The sequence below is a fragment of the Ptychodera flava genome, chromosome 5, assembly GCF_041260155.1.
Source record: "Ptychodera flava strain L36383 chromosome 5, AS_Pfla_20210202, whole genome shotgun sequence".
In the NCBI taxonomy this organism is placed as follows: Eukaryota; Metazoa; Hemichordata; class Enteropneusta; family Ptychoderidae; genus Ptychodera; species Ptychodera flava.
In genome coordinates, this window is record NC_091932.1 from 16,421,156 (window position 1) to 16,440,210 (window position 19,055).

General features: G+C 38.8%; 1 protein-coding gene across 1 annotated transcript in view; it reads left to right on the forward strand.

The window, feature by feature from the left end:
* LOC139133137 (microtubule-actin cross-linking factor 1-like) overlaps window positions 1–19,055 on the forward strand; it is a 92,358-nt gene that overhangs the window by 60,894 nt on the left and 12,409 nt on the right. Inside the window, 24 exon segments of the mRNA XM_070699558.1 lie at window positions 340–669; window positions 913–1,119; window positions 1,465–1,584; window positions 1,811–1,919; window positions 2,312–2,538; window positions 2,981–3,205; window positions 3,442–3,714; window positions 3,911–4,270; window positions 4,885–5,013; window positions 7,286–7,351; window positions 7,958–8,128; window positions 8,505–8,660; window positions 9,159–9,365; window positions 10,021–10,140; window positions 10,437–10,603; window positions 11,292–11,451; window positions 11,989–12,183; window positions 13,011–13,139; window positions 13,681–13,824; window positions 14,286–14,481; window positions 14,484–14,758; window positions 15,195–15,357; window positions 15,653–15,807; window positions 16,075–16,149. Coding sequence (XP_070555659.1) covers window positions 340–669; window positions 913–1,119; window positions 1,465–1,584; window positions 1,811–1,919; window positions 2,312–2,538; window positions 2,981–3,205; window positions 3,442–3,714; window positions 3,911–4,270; window positions 4,885–5,013; window positions 7,286–7,351; window positions 7,958–8,128; window positions 8,505–8,660; window positions 9,159–9,365; window positions 10,021–10,140; window positions 10,437–10,603; window positions 11,292–11,451; window positions 11,989–12,183; window positions 13,011–13,139; window positions 13,681–13,824; window positions 14,286–14,481; window positions 14,484–14,758; window positions 15,195–15,357; window positions 15,653–15,807; window positions 16,075–16,149 — 4,359 coding nt within the window.

The window sequence follows — 19,055 nt, forward strand, 5'->3', positions numbered from 1 at the left end:
AAAACAAAAAAAAGGAAAAATTCCCTGAAAAGTGATAATCTACCCATAGTTGTGATATCGTAAAAATGAAATATAAAATCATATAAAAGTGACATATCTGGAAAATGATATTTTGGACCTAAAAAGTCCTTGAAAATTGCTGGAAAAGTCATCGAAAGTTCTTGAATTTTAAGTGAATTTGAATGAATGACCCTGTGGTCATATTGTTAGACAAATATGAATAATGTGTTCCTTACAGAGAAGTTTTCATCCTAAAAAGTTAAGTTTTGGTAAGGTCTCACTGTAGCTTTCAGAAAACAGAAACCCCCATAAAAATTTTCTTCATTTCACTCAACACAGGTAGCAGATAGAGACGTCCACTCCAAGGGAGATCGTATCAAGGACTATCTGTCTGCCGCCGAGAAACTGATGGAGGAAACAACGGATGAAGACACCAAGTCCAAACTGAAAGAGAAAGTGGACATGATGAAGGAGAAGTACGAGGAGTTGAAAAAGATGAGCGGAGACAAACTCGAACAGATTGAAGACGCCGTTCCGTTGTCTGTCAGCGTGAAGGAAACCCACGATGAACTGGAGGCATGGTTTGACAAAATGGAGGAAGAGTTGAAGAGCTTGCCACCACCTGGATTAGAAGCTGATGAAATCAAGAAAGAAACTGACAAGAACAGAGTAAGAAACCTTCCTGTTTTTATCATGAATCTCCAAGGCCCCAGTGGACGGCATCTCATTCACGTTCATTAACCTGTCCACCCCTGGTTTCCTGCTGACAGATCCACTCTCCATTGATAACAATGGGTTTGGGCCAAACCATGGTAGTGAAAGGGTAGGGAATAGTGAAAGTTGAGGGGCATTTTCGAAGTGTATGTTTATTGTATCACAGTGTGTAATGGCTATTTCTCCTACTGTCAACAGCTCATGAAACAGGAGATTGCTGAAAAGAAACAACATCTCCAGAAACTCAAAAAGACAGCGCCCCCACTGGCCGAATTGAGCCCTGGAGAGGGCGCAACTAAAGTCAATGATAAGGTTGACACTGACAACACCAGATATGAGAAGATCAAAAAAGCTGTGGAAAAGCGTGGCGACCAGCTCAATGACGCTTTGCAGCGAACAACATCGGTGAGTATTACAGAACTAATGTTTAAAGCAATCGGCAAAAAGCAACAGAAGGATTCAAACCTATTCAAATTATATTACTGGAGGAATTAAGGTATAGAATTTCTTGTCTCTCAGAGAGAATGTAGCAATACTGCCGTGCTACAAAAAGAAACAAAGACAAAAAAATATGGCATGGGAAAATCAATGCAAAATGCAGCACATCAGATGAGATTCAGCAAAATTGTTGTGCATTAAAGAATAAGAAGTGTCAAATTACGTCCACCAATATATTTCTATGACCTTAGTAACCAAAAGAAGAGAACATAAAATTCTTAAACATGTTCATTTTGTTTTGCCTTTTTTCAGTACCATGAAGATTTGGACAGCTTGCTTGAACAGCTCGGAAAGATTGTCGACCATCTCAACAAAGCTGATCCAATCTCAGCCGACCCAGAAGTCCTCAAGAAACAGATGAAGAAACTCCAGGTTAGTTCAGAAGTAACTTCCCAAATCCAGCCATCCTCACTGGCAACCATCGTTTTGAAAACAAAATACAATATTCTTTGAATTCATTGAGATGTATAGCAGATGCTAAGTTGTATTTCCAGCACACTACAAAAAGGCATATTTCTTGATTGTGATAGTTTAGCAGCACGACTTACGTTACTTATTAGTGCCACTTATTTAATCAACGGAATCTTTTTTTCTTCAGAATCTGCAGAGTGACGTTGAAGAACAAGCCGAAACTATTGAAGCCATGCAGAAGGCTGGAGAGGAGATGATGAAGGGAGTCGAGAACAAGGACGACCCAACGGTCAAAGGTCAGAATCTTCACTTGAATATGAATCTAATTCAGCCTCATTTTAAACACCGACGTGAGTAAGCACTGCAGTTTCTGACTGTCACTTTGGTTGCAATGCTTCTTGAATCTGAAGTATGCACGATGTTGCTTATTTAATCCTCGGTGTTATTAGTACATTTAGAATTCTTCAACTTGTAGAAAAATTGTAAAAAGTGTGACAGTTAGAACTCTGGAGTGTCACTGAGCTTGCAACTCTGATTTCGTAGGGTTGCCTTTTGCAGACGAAGTTGCTCAGGGCAAGTTGTGTCATTAAATTCCCCATGCACTTTTTATATACTTATTTTTCTCTAACTTCATTCAAAGAGAAATTAAATGAAAAAAAAACTCAGCTTAGATTTCTTCCATTTTCAGAACTCAAAGAGAAACTAGGCCAGCTGGCAGACCGGTGGGACACCATCATGGAGAAATCTAACGTCCGTGGCCAGGCACTGGATGACTGCCTGGATGCGTCAGAGAGATTCTGGGAAGAGCTGCACGGCGTGACCCACACAATCAAGGAAACTCAGGAGACCATCAAAGCTCAGGAACCGCCAGGTGTACAAACTGAGGTCATCAAGGAACAGCAAGACATGCTGCAGGTGAGAAAAATTGTCACAGAATTGTACTCTTTCGACCCTGCTGACTGGAGGCTCTATCGGTTTCTGTGGTACAGCTGCCTTTGGTCATTGAAATAGGGGAGGAGTGAATGCATGCAACGAGCTGACCAAAATTTAGCAAACGTAAACTGTTTTATGGAATGCCCCAGATACTCAGTCACAAAATCGTTCATAGCTGCCCATGTGAACTCAGTTTATGACAAGTAGATGTGTTCGGTACAGCGCCCTCTATCGATGGGATGTATAGGAGAAGTCTAAAAAACTTATCAGAAACGGAAAAGGTGTTTGCTACCTTGAAACAAAGTTTTAGTTCAAATTCGATCATTGGAACAATGTAACTCGTTGAAAGTCAAGCCATTCAGACTGGTGAGGTGTCACTGTAAGTGAAGTGCCATTGATGAATTTTCATGTCTCTGTCACACAGACCATCAAAGAAGAAATTGACGGAACACAGGACGACGTCGATAACGTGCGACAGTCTGGAGAGGACCTCATGAGACTGTGCGGTGAACCAGACAGGCCGGAGGTCAAGAAGAACATTGATGAACTTGACAGAGAGTGGGATGCTTTGAACAATCTCTACGAGGACCGAGAAGAAGCCTTGACTGATGCCATGGATGCAGCAGCAAAATATCACGATCAGCTTCACGTAAGTATAGGTCAAACTTGAGTATTCATAGGTCAAAGGTCAAAGGCAATGATCACTGATGTGATTGGTCAGAACTTCAATTACTGAATTAGATGTCTTTCATTTTGCAGTTGTGTAACGTTTTGTTTAAAGGGTTTCTTTTAGATTTAAATTTCTTTTTCACTTCAATTTCTCAAATTATGATTAGTCTCTTCCCAACAACTGATTGGAAAATAAACTTATTACAACTCCTGTAGGGTTTCCTTGAGTACTTGACAGACAAGGAACAGAAATTCGACTCCTTTGCTCCCGTGGCAACCGATCCGAGCACGGTGAAGACACAGCTTGATGAACTGAAAGAATTCAAAGAGGAATTGGATCCGCATCAGATGGAGGTTGCAGCCATCAACAAACAGGGCAACCAGCTGGCAGAAAAACTACCTGACGACAGCAAACACATCATCCAAGGGCCTCTCGCTGATCTCAACAGACGATGGGACGGTCTGCAGGTCAAGACTATTGACAGGAAGGTATGCAGATGAACATTTCCATATTTGGTCCTGAAGTGTCAATTTCAATTTTGGGGATTTCACATCTGTTAATCATAGTTTCACGATGGACTAGATACATTTAGGTCTCTTGAAAATTTTCAGACAGTTACAGATTTCAAACCTGTGTATTTCTTAAATAGAGCGTAAATGTGACTAACCATTTTAAATTTGGCAGAACAAACTTCAAGCAGCCATGTTGGCCCTCGGTGAACTTGATACAACAATGGAAGGTCTCCTGGCTTGGCTCAAGTCCGTGGAGGACACGCTGGACAAGCAGAAACCGGTCTTTGGCGACAAGAAACTCATCGAAATCGAACTGGCCAAACACAAAGTCCTTCAGAACGACGTTCTCGGACACCAAGCCAGCGTGAGCCAAATCAATGTCGCCGGAAAGAAATACATCGGCTCGGAAGACGGCGACGCTGACAAGACGGGGGCTATCAAGAAGAAGCTGGATGATCTGAACAAGAGATGGGAGGATGTGCTGAAACGAAGCGATGACAGACAGAAAGAACTTGAAGACGCATTGGCTGAGGTATGAAAGTAACCTTCTTTGAGTTGAAACATCGTAGTGACACAAACTTATCTTGAGTTTAGTCAATGGAAGCTTTGCGACCAGGGAAGTCATTTTGATTGGAGTATTTTTGTTGTGCAAATATAAACTGTTGTAAGCGCAGGTGCTACAAACATCTGGTTGTGCTTGGGAACAATATTTCCCAAGTCTTATCCTTTGTAGTAATTCACTTGAAAAAAATTGGTGAAATGTTTGCTAACTACTATTGCTGTGTTCAAAATCACTGTTTGAAAGCTTACATATCACAAAATTAAAAAAATTTGAACTTTTTTGAAAATTTCTGAATGTCCTTCCATACTATGGATGTCCATTAATTTCTCAAGATTTCCCAACCCTTCCAATCCTGACTTTCTTGTGGCATTCCTAAATTACACCCATACTTCATGGTTCAGGCCTAAGGAGGATTAAAAGTTCAGCGTAAAAATGGAGTGAGAAGTATTTCTTGTAATGATGTTTTTTAAAAAGTGTGAATTCTAATGTGATAATGTAGTTAGACGAAGACATTTTCTCTGTGTGTGAATTTACAGTATTTCCACAAATGAAATGAAATTTGTTTGGTGCTTTTTTGTGTGCAGGCGTACACCTGGATTGACGGTGTTGAGTCCATGATGAAATGGCTGAAGAAGGTTGAACACGACCTGGAGTTGTCCAAGCCGACCGGCGGATTGCCGGAGACCGCCAAGGAACAGTTGGACCATCACATGGTAAGTTGGAGAGAAACGCAGGCATGAACAGTTACTTTGTCAGCTTGTCCATGAGGGTTGTCATCTCAAAGTGGGTGGATCTAAAGACGTGAGTCGTAACGGTTTCTTTATAGACTTCCGTTTTCTTCATCCATGCTGTCTTGCATAATTTATCCATGGAAAATTACAGGCTTGCATCATTACATTGTGTCTTGAACATGGGCATCATGTCTCCATGAACTTGAAATGGAATGCAGGTGTCCACTTTGAAAAAGTATGGTGTTCAACTTCTGCATAAAAACTGACCGCATTTTTACTTTCCAACATGGCATATAGTATCTCCAACATCAACGAGACTGCTTTCTTAAATTCTGGTATCATTCTTGGCTTTAAACAATGTGCAAAGTGAAGGAAAACTATCAGAAGTGATTGATGAGTGGGGCTCGTCTCTTTTTAAAACAATGTACATTGGGTGCTTTACGAACCGTAGCTGCAAATTGCCAAAAAAATGTAGTCAACTCTCAAAAACGCAATTATCCTGTGAGAGACTTTATATAAAATCCTGATCACATTGCACTCGTTGATTAGACTGATTCAGGGATTTTTCTGCCTTTGATGAATGCCAGATTGTGCATGTCGCTTGTCAACATTGTTTCACCAAAATGCTGGACCTCATTCATGTCCAGAGTGACATTTTCCTGTATCGAGTATCGTCCTTCCTATCTTCATAAAATCCTGGTGTATTTTAGAAGTCTGTGGTCTCAAATCTTGCATAGAATCTATCACGATCAATGCACTGGTACGTTTTCAGTGTTTCCCTGCGTGTTTGTCTGTGTTTCTGTCTGTGTGTTTGTCTAGGTGTCTGTACACTGACGCCTACCCTTTCAATGAAAATACAACTGACTATGAAAACGGGTTTTATGTAGTACATGTTGAATTGAATCTCGATTAATTTCAATTCTGTTGATTTGAAATCTGAATGCAAATTCATTAGAAAGCAAATTCATTTGAGCAAACAACACAAAAGCATGTCGGTCATTGCAGTTTCATTAAAATAAAAAGTAGCGTGTCAAAATGTCAGTACGAAATAATGCAAGCAATGTTACTGTTAATATTCAGCTTTCGCCTTCCCTTTACTTTATTCATGAAACTGGGATGTGTTTACACTTGAAAGTATCGATCAAAATCATTCTCAAATAAGTTTTGATCATTTGAAGCAAAATATAATTATATATGAATTTGAAAGGGTCAGTGTTTATGTATTGTGTACTCAGAGTTTGCGTTTGATGTACGACAAATGTCAAATGTGTTACATGTTTTGTCTATGTTAGTCCATAGATTTAGTTTATCACATATTACAGGGCCTTCTTAGGGTGTGGGGTAGTTTTGTTGCTATCGATAACTTCCTCCTAAATTTTCTGTGAATCCAGTAGTCATTATACCCCCGTCATGGCATGTAGACCTTCCATGATTCTGCTAACACAAGATCATTTCTGTTAAGCATCACCTAGGGCAGAAATAAAAAAAACGGCAAAATGGATTTCGTTGTGGAGTTACTCAACTTATGTCACGCCATTTTGCTTAACAATGCATGAGCAGCTTCTGTCTGTTTTTTGTTAAAAATGCCGGCTTTATGTGTCTTAGAGCTCAGCTCTGCATCGTGGCGCTAGCGCTCAACGTTCTTGCGGTGCGTAAAGAAAGTTAGCGCGGGCTTCTTCCTCTTTCTGAGTGTAACCTCCATCTTTCTTTGGTGTATTGTCATATATTATCATGTCCCTGTCATCTCTCTCTAAAAATCCATACCATTTTTGCAGAGTATAAGTTTGCATGCCGATGATCTCGCTATCCGCTGTAACTCTGTTGTAACTGTTGTACGAATACGTTTTCACCCTCTTGGTAGCTTCTTGAAAGTAAGTATTTCCTCCACACGTCTACCACTGTTATGTTCCACTGTCTTTCTGGGGTTGTTGCTGTTATGCAAATTCTATGCACGTTTTTGTTTTTGCGGCCGGCACAAACGCTCAAAATATCACCCTTATTGGCTGTAAAAACATTTCTCTGTGAAACAGGATTGGTGCAGCCGGTTGTCATTGTTACTCTGGCTCATACCATCCTTTTTCCTAAAAGAGGGGTGGCAGATTGATTTAAACGCAAGTGCAAAAACAGAAAAACAGAAAAAGCACACTCAACACGTTAATTTATTCTTGGCAAGCAATTTTAAGCAAATCTGAAACAGCCAACATTGCACTAAAATTAATAAATTTTGCCACCTGTGTGCAACCCTGTACGGCAGAAATTCGAGGCCATCTTCCTCCATGTTGCTCAAAATTGGACGGCCCATTTGAAAAGATTTGAAAACGTAAGTGCTTGTGATAAATAGATTGACACAACATTTTGCTATGCACGCGCATATATATATATTTTTTTGTTTCCCATTTGACATGTATCTCCTTCATGAGCTCACATTATCCAATAACAGAAAAAAGTTGAAAAATATTTTTTGATACATTTAAAAATATGAGTTAAGTTCTGTACCAATACTTGTTATCCAAAACTCGATTTGGCATCAGAAACTGATTCAGAATATTTTACAGATGACCAGGCTTGAACAAACATACTATTGCAAGAACACAGCATTTCCCTGCTAGTGTGAAGTTGAACACAATTTTAATAATCCCAAAGTGATCTTGAACTTCTGGGAACGTCCAATATCCAAGTTGTATGTTGTATCTTTTGTGGACCTTTCTGATCTATCCCATAATACTAATCAGTGTCTGTTGATGTTGTTGTTGTTGTTGTTGTTGTTGTTTTATCACACTAATGTTTGTTTCAACAGGACAATCAACTAAAAAAAAACGATGACTAACTCTTATGGATCAAAAGTTTACTTCAGCCAAAGTACTTTTCAATGTGGACTGATTGTAATATGGAAGGGTTGTTTGTTCCTCTTTTAATTCTTTAACAGCACATGCAGAAAGATCTGAACCGGAAGGAGCCAGATGTCGACTTCCTTATCAAGAAAGGACACCAACTACTCGAGAAGAGTGACCCAGCAAGTCGCACCAATGTTGAAAATACTCTACATGCTCTGGAGAATAAATGGAAGAGCGTGGAGCAAAGGGCTCTCGAGAGAAAGGTACAGATTGTTGCTATGGTGATGACATTCTTGCAGGGCAGCCATCTTGGATTTTGCTGGCCTGCAAAGACAAGAAACTTTTGGCAAAGAACATGACACTTCTAAAGATGAACTTTTGATTTTCCGGTGAATTTGATAACTTTTTGAAGTATTGGAAGGTATTGTATGTAAAATTTAAAATGTTTTTCTTGTACGCAAATGACAATTTTGTTTTTGCTTTGAAATTTAGCATGTTCATGTATCTGCCACTTTTACAAAAGCTGTTGTATGAAAACTGCCAGTGTGAAAAGCTGTTGGTAACAAGTCTTGCCTACCCCTCTCCACGACCAAAAAAGTGAGCAAACAGAAGTGATTAACTGACTTTTGAATCCAACAGGCAAAACTTGAAGAGGCACTGAAACAAGCCCAAGCATTCCATGATGCTTTGCAAGCATTCATCTCTTGGTTGACAACAGCTGAGAAGAATCTCAACCAGGCCAAAGCGGCAAGCTCTATTCTGGAAAATGTTCAAAAACAGATCACAGAACATGAGGTGAGGCATTCCCTACAGAGTCTGAAGAGAGAATCTGCTTCGTAGACAGATATTCGGACTCTGAACTTTTACAATTCTCTTCTGATCTACCACTTGTTGGGTCTCATTTTGAAGCTCTTAGTGTAAGAAAAATTTTTCTGATCATAGTTTTTCGTAAAAAGAAAATTTTATTTTTCCCTGTAGACTTAACACAGAAAATGATCTATAACATTTTAATCATAACATTGTAAATTGCCAACTTTACCATTCCTACAAGCGTTGTTTCTGAAAGAGGCATCAATATTTTGCAACCAATATTTACTTTTACATATCAACGGTGATATCTTTAGAATGAAGCCCTATTTTTAGGGCTGTTTGTTCAGTATGTGCGAAAAATGTTTTGGTCGTGAATCACAAAGATTTTCATTCATCTGGACTTGTGGCGATGTTTTGTGCTTCAGACCATGAAAGAAATGTTCAAAAATAAAATGTATTTTTTTTGCATTTTTATTCGACCAGAATTTCACACAGGAGGTGAAGGACAAACACGAGACCATGAAAGAGCTGGACAAGACTGGAACACAGCTGAAATACTTCAGTCAGAAACAGGACGTAATTCTCATCAAGAATCTCCTGGTCAGTGTACAGCACCGATGGGAGAAGGTGCTCACCAGGTGCGCCGACAGGCGACGACAACTTGAAATGGGAATGAAGAAGGCTAAACAGGTATGCAAATGAGGTCAATAATATCAGAAAAGGGTCAAATAAAATTGTATGGTCAAAGTATGTGTAGCTCTATTCAAAAAGCATAGGAAGGTAACCAGAAGGTGACTTGGTATAGAGAGTGAAAATTGTTAAGGGGTATGGAAATCTGAGCAAAGTGCTAGGTCAAAGGTCAGTATGTACAGTTGCTATAGGATGTGTATAAAGTTACAGTAACTTTGAATACAAAATTAGTAAATAATTTTGAAAAACAAGGGCAATAACAAAATGATGAGATCATTATGCAAAGTTTTAGTCACAAGCAGCGTGAATGGCTCTTGAAGTGGATAACGGCAAAGGCATATGCAAATGAGGGCGATAATGTGATATATCAAATCTTGGTGAGGGGACAATTAGAGCATATGGGTTTGTTTTGTTTGTAAAGTACAGAAAAAAAATACTTTGCATCCGGCTAAAAGGACAGAGGTGGTGGCAGGTTTTGTTGGAAATATGACAGGGAGTTTGTCGGTTTTAATTGGAAATTTCACCGATCGGTAATACTTTGTCAAGCCATGTGATTGGCAAGTTCAACAGGGAAATAATATACATGAATGTCAGGGGGAGTGGTGTTCATATCAACAGGGAACAAATGATGCATTGTGTGTTCATTAACTTTCAGTTCCACGACACATACTACAAGCTGTACAATTGGCTTGAAGAATCCGAGAAGACGATGGCCAGTACAAAATCTGTCGGTAATGAGCCAACAGTACTGAAAGAACAGCTGAAACATCACAAGGTATAATATCGCTGATATCCCAACTGCATAACCACACATATTGACCTGTGTGAATGTATTACTTTGATCCCAGCATGCCATGGGAGAAGGCCAATACATGTTAATATTGTTTTATTGGCAAAAAACATTTGTGGACAAATCAAAGGATGCAATATTGTTTACTTTACCAAGAAATAAAGTCAAGCAACTCCTTTGGTGATGAAAGCATTGATATTTTTAAGAACAAGGTCGGATTAAATTCAGGAAGCAAGGTAAACTTTAACGACTAATTTCTCCGCAAACTTCCTGACCAACAGGAGTTCCAGCGATTACTTGGTGCCAAACAGCCCGCGTACGATAACATCGTGAGGACAGGCCGTACCCTGCGGGACAAGAGCAACCCAGTGGACACCAAGATCCTCAATGGCATGCTACGAGATCTCAAGGATAAATGGGACCTTGTCTGTGGTAAATCTGTCGACAGGTATGTGTCGTACATCCGTTGTTGTTGATTTTTTTGTAGAGTGCCTATCTGGTCAATGACCCGTCCACACCGGTTCCCCAGTACATTAGCATGTCATATGTCCATCAAGAGTTTTGTCAATGCATTCATAGTAAATCGCAAGGGGAGAAAATCTACATTTAATTGTGGCCGCTGTTTTTCTCAGTATTACAGATGTATTGAGATAAATCTGTTTAAAACTTCATCTGGAGTAAACTTCGAGGTATTTCCCCGGAATCTTTGATGCCGTCTGTGAAATAAAGATTCTTGTTCTACTCTCAGAAATATGTGTGAATGCCTCTGTGTGTGATTTTCAGTTTTATCGTTGAAAAACGGAATTTCAGCCCAGACTAGAAATCATCTATCAAAACTCTAACACAGCATACCGGTACTGTACACAGTGCATTGTGACGGGAAGGTTAATATATGCCTAAGGAAGAAGAATATGTACTTGTTTAAAAAGCAATGAAAGTAATCAGAAATAATTAAACGGGGGTCAGCCATTCTCCCTTCAAACAGACAAGTAATTTCAAGGTATAAGAAATAAAGTGGCTTGTATGGTTTCTATTTTCAATTAATTTGTTCAGCAAATGGTCAGGCTAAACTATAGTATCCAACTTGATGTGATAACGCAGTATCATATCTGATTGTCTCACTCTTGTTTAAACAGACAACACAAACTGGAGGAGGCTCTGCTGTACTCTGGTCAGTTCAAAGACGCTTTGCAGGCACTCCTGGACTGGCTGTACAGGGTTGAACCAACTCTGTCCGAAGATTCACCAGTCCATGGTGACATCGACACTGTTCTCAACCTTACAGAGACACACAAGGTAAAGACAGGATGAGTTTTGGCAGCTTTGTTTAATAAAGGACACTAGGGCTGTATAAAAATGATGTTATGGTCTCTCATCAATATACAAAAATAAATATTTGTCTGCAAATTTAGATTTAATTCTTTGAAATGACGCATTCAAGAACAACAAAAAATACTAAGTAATGGGCGACTGCTAATGCTACAATGAACACTAAAAGACATATTAACAGCTCAGAATACAAGCTGCAGCAACAGCCATGCATGCAACATTGATCATGATAAAAATTTGTCCGCATTTCAAGCAGCAGTGTCCCATGTCAAAAACTTGCAGCTATATTTAACAGACCTGTAACCACGAACAATGCTATTATGGATAATTGAACAGAATTGGTGCAGGAATGAATCTTGCAATGCCCATTCCGACAAATATTCACAAAGTCAGATGTAGGTATTATTTCCATTTGAAGTGCATGCCAATAATCTTGACTGTGCGGTACACATTTAATATTTCAATGCCATTAATCCTGTTTTCTTCCAAAATCACTTGCCGCAGCAATTCCAACGTGACCTTGCCAACCGGAAGACCAGCGTGAAGTCGGTCAACAAGTCGGCCAAGGAGCTGATGGAGACGTCAAGTGAAGACACATCCCATCTCAAAGCCAAACTTGCCGAACTACAACAGAAATGGGAGAACGTGTGCGAACTCAGTATCCAGAAACAAGACAGGCTGAAATCGGCCATGGCAGAGGTGAGTCATTTCTTTAGGCTGTTGAAAAAAAATATATAACCAACAGTAAAATAACAATACTGCCTTATGACGTGAACTATTTACAAGGTGATAATCTCACATGCGTAGAGTGACACTGTATTTCAGTGTAAGTTGAAATATTTATTGAATGATCTAATTTACATGAAATTTATTGAAAAGTAAAACAGAGCTTCCACTGTTTTCTGTGTGATGAAATATTTCTTTTGCCAGAACAAAATTCAGGCCTTGCTTTAATAAGAAAGTATAATAATATTGTGACGTGCAAATCTCTGAGTTCCCAGGCCAAATGGACACATGCCAAACATTTACAGATACAATAAAGGAAAAAATATATGATTAATATAATTAATATAAAAAGGAAGTACATGGAAAAGTTGGTGAGAAGGTTACATAGCTAACATGTAACTCTCCTACATGCACAAAAAATTGCCTTTTGATATACATTAAGATGAATTTTGCAATTTTGTGTGAACTTGTTAAACTCACATTTCCACCATATCTCCATTTCTTAACTCTTTGAGTGCTGTATTTTATCCATCAAAATTTTAGTGTAACATTTTACCAACTTTTATGAACTTTTCTGTAATTTTTTGATAATTTTGGACCAAATGAAAACAACATTTCATCGGCCACAGATTTTTATCAAAATTTTGGCAAAAATCTGACAAAAATTGACTGAGGTATATTTTTATAAGGGTGACAAAACTTGACTTTGGCGCTCAAGGGTTAATCATGTTTGGAACTTTTAGACACAAAAGACATAGGTAGCGTGATTGAGATCTTTGTGCTTTTCCCCTATACTTAAGGCTGAAACATTCCATCAAGCCGTGCACTCCATGCTGGAATGGCTGGCTGAGGCGGAGCAGAGCCTCAGATTCCACGGACCTCTTCCGGACGATGAAGACATCCTTACGGAACACCTTGAAAACCACAAGGTACAAAAAAATTTCCCAAAATGTTTGAACTTTTCTAACGCCACTGCTGAAGAAAACTTGTAACTCTTCTTTTCTATGATTAAAAACGATTTTAGTGCATGATATTGTTTTAAGGTAGTATGCGCCTGTAAAGTGATAGACTTAAACTTTTGCCTAAACTTTCCTCTGTGAAACTTCCAATCACTATTTTACCAAATCAAGAATACAACCCTGCAAAGTTTTGAAGTAGAGAATCTAACATTCACTGATATTTGAAATCCAAAATAGCCACAACCTGTGTGTTAACTGTGAGAGAACAAAATAAAAATTTTAATTTTCAAAAAAAACTGAGACACTGAAAATTTTTCATACCCAAGAGTTTTGAAACGAGACTCCACACATGGAAGATCAGAAAAGAATTGGAAAAGTTTGAGAGTCCAAATATCTGTCCCCGGGGCGCATTCTACCTCAATACTTTACTGGCCATCACGGTGTGTGATTCAATTCTGATAATTTGCCTCTCTGATTTTGCCTCCCTCATCTCCCATCGTCGCCCAAACAGGACTTCAAGAAGCTGATGGCATCAGAGCTGGCGCGGCTCAAGGAAACCATCGACATGGGAATGGCTATCCTGAAGAAATGCCATCCCGATGCAGAGACGGTGATCAAACACTGGATAACCGTGCTGGAAGCAAGATGGGCAGAGGTATGGCTGTGATTTTGATAAATATGCTTCACATCAGTCATTCTATTTACCTGTTCGGCATTCCCTAGTAGCCATTCAAAATGTTTAAATATTAACAGAGGACTGTCACATATCACATTGAAATGTTGGTGAAAAAAAAAGAATATTACTTTGAATCTGATAACATTCAGACTAATGAGAAGCAGTTCAACATTTTTAGGTCAAAAGCTAAATTAAGGTCAAAGTGAAGGATCGCAGATCATGTTCGCAAGCGCAGTTTGAATTAAGATCTTCCAGAAAGAGATAAGCCATACTTCTCATTCTAACACCCTCTCTGCAGATGTATGCAGGGAATAGTCTGATAATTTGCAGTGTGCAGTGTAGTAATAAAGTCACAGAGAATTTTGTACGATCTGCATTTTAATCAAAGCCAGGGAGCAGCTTGACAACTGTATCAACTCATCCTTATCTCTGATTTGCAGGTTGAAAATTGGTCAGATCAACGAGAAAAGAGGCTTCTTGATGCTTTGGCAATGTTGAAGGATAACGCGGAACTCCTTGAAGTACTTCTTGCTTGGCTTGAAGCCGCAGAACAGACTCTGCAAGCTCTTGACGAAGATCCCATCCCAGAAGAACTGGCTCTCGTTGAGAAACTCCTCGAAGAGCATCAAGAATTCCAGCGGAACTTACCACGAAACAAGGAGACGTCGACCGACTGATCAAACCACATAAGCGACGTCGATCCATCGAGGGTGGCAGTGGCATCCCGATTGCCGATAGGTCGCGTCGTTCAAGAATACACCACGGCCGTCCCCGCAGCCGTGAGCCAAGTCCAGGTCCAGATGCGAGCAAAAACCCAAGAGTCGCCCTGCTTTTCAACAAGTGGAAGCACGTCTGGGTGATGGCTCTGGACAGACAGAGAAAACTGCAAGATGCCTATGACAGACTATCACAGGTATGACACAAGAGAGGTCAACCAAAGAGTAATGAGTGTAACCGTTGGCCCTTGGTCAGGTCAAAGGTCATTTGTTAACATTCTCTCTGCCATCTTGCTTCGTCAAATCAGATATAAACTAAGATTTTACAGGGAAAAGCAGTAGAATGATCACTCTGGTGAAAACCCGGAGCAGAGCAACCGGACAGATTTTTTCCCCTTTATTTTTTCCAGCATAATATTTAGATTAAAGTCCTTTTTATGTTTTCAACACGGAAGTTCTGGGATACTCAATAATGCAATGGTTTCTGAAACCAGGGCAGTGCTTAATGATCAGAAACGGCTGTAACAATTGAAAATTGTCAAATATCTCCGGAGGAATATAATTGATTTCACAAACCCATCAGCTGAAAGTTATTTTCTGGGATAGACTGTAAATTTATCTTTTCCTTGCCAGATGGTTGCCATGAGAAACTTCAACTTTGAAGACTGGAGGAAGCGCTACATGCGCTGGATGAACAACAAGAAATCGCGAGTGATGGACTTCTTCCGTCGCATTGACCTCGACCACGATGGAAAGGTCACAAGACGAGAGTTCATTGAAGGCATCCTTGCATCAAGTGAGTTGGTCACATGTACCAAATATTTTGTGGAAAACAGTAATATATATACCAAGTATTACAAATTACACATTTTGAAAATAATGTTTTGTGCTTTCTCAAATAAAACATCAATCAGAAACAACCCATTCATAGTTTAACAAGAAATTTGATTCTGCGATAGAGCTTACTCTTCAGAAAGAGAGTATGCACCCGCACGGTTTCAATATGTATATTTGGTGGTGATTGTCGTGGTGATTAATATAAGCGTAAGGCTTGGTGGTTTAAAACCCTGTCTTATTTCAACCCCTGTCAGAATTCCCAACCAACCGCCTGGAGATGAACGCGGTCGCGGACATATTTGATCGTGACGGAGACGGATACATAGACTATAAAGAATTCATCGCGGCTCTGAAACCTGACAGCGAGAGGGCGAAACCACTGACTGATACTGAAAAGATTCAAGATGAGGTAGGTTTGATCATATTCTTCAATTTGATAAAAAAAATACAGCTCTTCAGCTCATTTAAGACGTCAGCTATTGGCACAGTGTAATCTCTGTTACCCGTGATTCAATTTGACGTCAAGAAATTTCACAAACTGTTGATATTGTGCTGACACCAGTAATTTCAAGAAATCTTCAATTGACTATAAAAAATTTCAGAAATACTAAAAGTTGAAGGGGCTCATATGAAGCTGACAAATTTTTATCATGATTTTTATATTCTTTTTTCCCAGGTGAGAAGACAGGTTTCGTTGTGCACCTGTACCAAGCAGTTCCAGGTGTTACAGATCGGAGAAGGCAAATACAGGGTAGGTGGCTCATTAACATGTAAAATTACGGAAATTTATTCATGACTTTCATGTAAGGGTTATGTGTCGTTGTTACTGTCGTGAGTAGTTTGTGTTGTGGATTGTTCCTGTGATGTCATCGTGGTGTACTGTTGTGTATCATAGTGAAGTGTCGCATCCCCATCGGCCATCATGATTTACGGGTATCAAGTTTGCAAGGAATTTCTCAACTTGAAATGGATTCCACATTCCATTGAAATCCCCATATTCCATTGAAATTCCCACATCAATTCCCTATAAAATTAAGATAATTCCATAATATATGAATCCAATTGTCATCAGGATTTTAAGGTGTTTTAATCCAGTTTGGTTGTGTGGTGTAAGGGTTTTCTGGTGTTTTTTACTAAATGATATAATATTAATATCTTCTTAATAACATCTACTTTTATAATTTCTCAGGTAAGGTTCATAAGTTCAACTCGACAATGTTAAGGTGCATAATACAGTAATGTCAATAAGGTTAGCAAAGTAACTCAATGAGTGTGAGATAAATGTATTGTCTGAATAAAGATTATCGGTACAACTATGATAATTTCTGGATGTCAATTTGTTGAAAATCAAATTCAAAAGCTTCCAGGTTGTACATGTACAGAGAATAGCTTCAAATTAGAAATCTTTTGAAATGAAACTTTGAAAGAATATAAAAAAAACACATAAGATAGTGAAAGCGTTTCAGCTTGTAATTAAATCGCTCTGTTTATATGCAGTTTGACATCAGTATAATTTGTGCAGTAACAATGCGATGTATATCGGCAAAAAAATGTTTGAAATGTGTGCATTAGAGGCAAATATCAAAAGCATTCCAGCTTAAAAGTGTGTTTTTCTGATTGTTAAAACTTGTTTGAATTTATAATATTCCTTGTGACATAAGCAGTTTGCTTGACTCCATTCTATATCTAACCCTAACCCATAATTCCTACTGCCTCACTCCTACCGACTCTATTTCAAGTTGATGAAGTTCTAGAGCAAACTGGAAGCCCAAGACGAATATCAGGGCGGGAAAAACACTGTCGTATGCATCCACTCACTGCAGTGTTATGAGGTCTTTCAGTTTTCACATCACCTCAGATTATTTCTGTTGGACTGCCTCTTTCCTATCCAAAGTGCATACCAATTTGTTTCGTGTTTCTTCTGCTCTTCTTTGTTTTTTTGTCTTTTTTATTCTTTGGGCGCAACTTCCTGTGCTTTAGGCTGGCGAGTCTATATATCGGTTTCATTCTACGGTATGTGACTCTCTTTATCCACAAGTGGTGAAAAACTCATCCAATGAAACATCAGCTGCATACAATGCTTCAAATTCTTCATCTCATTGCCGAAAAAAAAAAGTCATTATTGCGCAGGCAGTCTGTCCTTTAGTGATCGTTTAATGTCTTTTTTGCTATGTTATTATTTGTGTGGTGTATGTGTTATACATGTAGTTGTGTGTCTTAGCTTATGGCAAAAGGCTGAATGCTTGTAATTTTTTCATGGCTTGAACATGAAAAGAAAAAAAAAATCACAAAGTGACATCGTCATGGAGATACCATATTTAAAAAATCACCATAGAAACAGCAGCCATTTTGACTTCTCATGATCCAAGATTTTCTTTTCTGTGTAAAACCTTATATGCACATTAAGTTTTGCATGATTCTCACACGTTACCAAGTTTATGGTTTTTCTTCATATAATTATAGAGGTTCTGTGAAATTTAACAATAAACAAGGAAACTAACTTCTGTATCTCCATGTGTACTCAATAGCAATGGTGGAATCATGAAAACTGTTAAATACCATGCTCAGAAACTAAAAGTCATCTCTGCTCGATCTTTCCCATCTTTCATTCACATTTTCTTTCTATTATCCATCAATCCTGGATTTTTCCATGCTGTTTCACCCTTCACCTTCTATTCCGTTGTTAATGGACTCTGTTTTAATCCCCCCATTCCATGTCACCCATCCTTGCATTGCCATCCCATCCCCTCACAGAGAATACGCAGCACGGCATTAGAAGAAATTAATGATATCATGAACAAGCGCCATTGCAACCTCCCATACTTATTTCTCATCCATGTAAGTTGTGGTGTTGTCTTCATAGATGTCACATGGTCATCAAATGACTAACAGATGTGATCACATGACAGCCAATATGGCTGTCCTCTATTCGCCCACAGCGTAGACTTCTGTATGGCTGCTTGAACTGACTGCACAGGTCTTCCTGCAACTCTGCGGATAAAATTACAACTGCATATGAAAAATATAATGTCACTTGAGTACACACAAATTATATCGAGAATATACTCTGGTTGAGTTTCAATTGAATCAAACAAATAGTTTCATTTTTTCGTGTGGGACATGAAAGAAATGTTTTCAAATATCAAAATGAAAGATTGTAACACTGAAATGTGATTGTGTCAGCATTTTTCAGGTTTTTCAAGAGCAATTACCAAATTCAAACTGAAATGACAGTGTCCTACATTTAAAAAAAAGATCCTTTTTTTAATTGTTTTGATAGCAGACAAAATTTTATGTAGAGGAAGCTAACGTCGTGAGTGAAATTTTTAAGACGTTTGCTCACTGTATTTCCATCGTTGAGAAAACCTGAAAGCCATGGCTATGCCTTGGTTCAGAGAATGTGAGAACAGTGAATTCTGATTGGAGATTATATTTGTAGAGTTTGTAAGAAAGACCTGTAGAAAATGATAAAAGTGAAAAAAAAAACATAAAAAAATATCAGACCACAGCACAACAAAGAACCACAAACCTGACGTCCGCTTTCAATGACCCCTCATAAACTTTCTTGGTTTCGGGTGCACTCCCCCTTTTGTTTTCAATATCTCTCCATTCTTTGTATCCTCTTCCAATCCTGAACAACCCTCGTCAGTTCTTTAT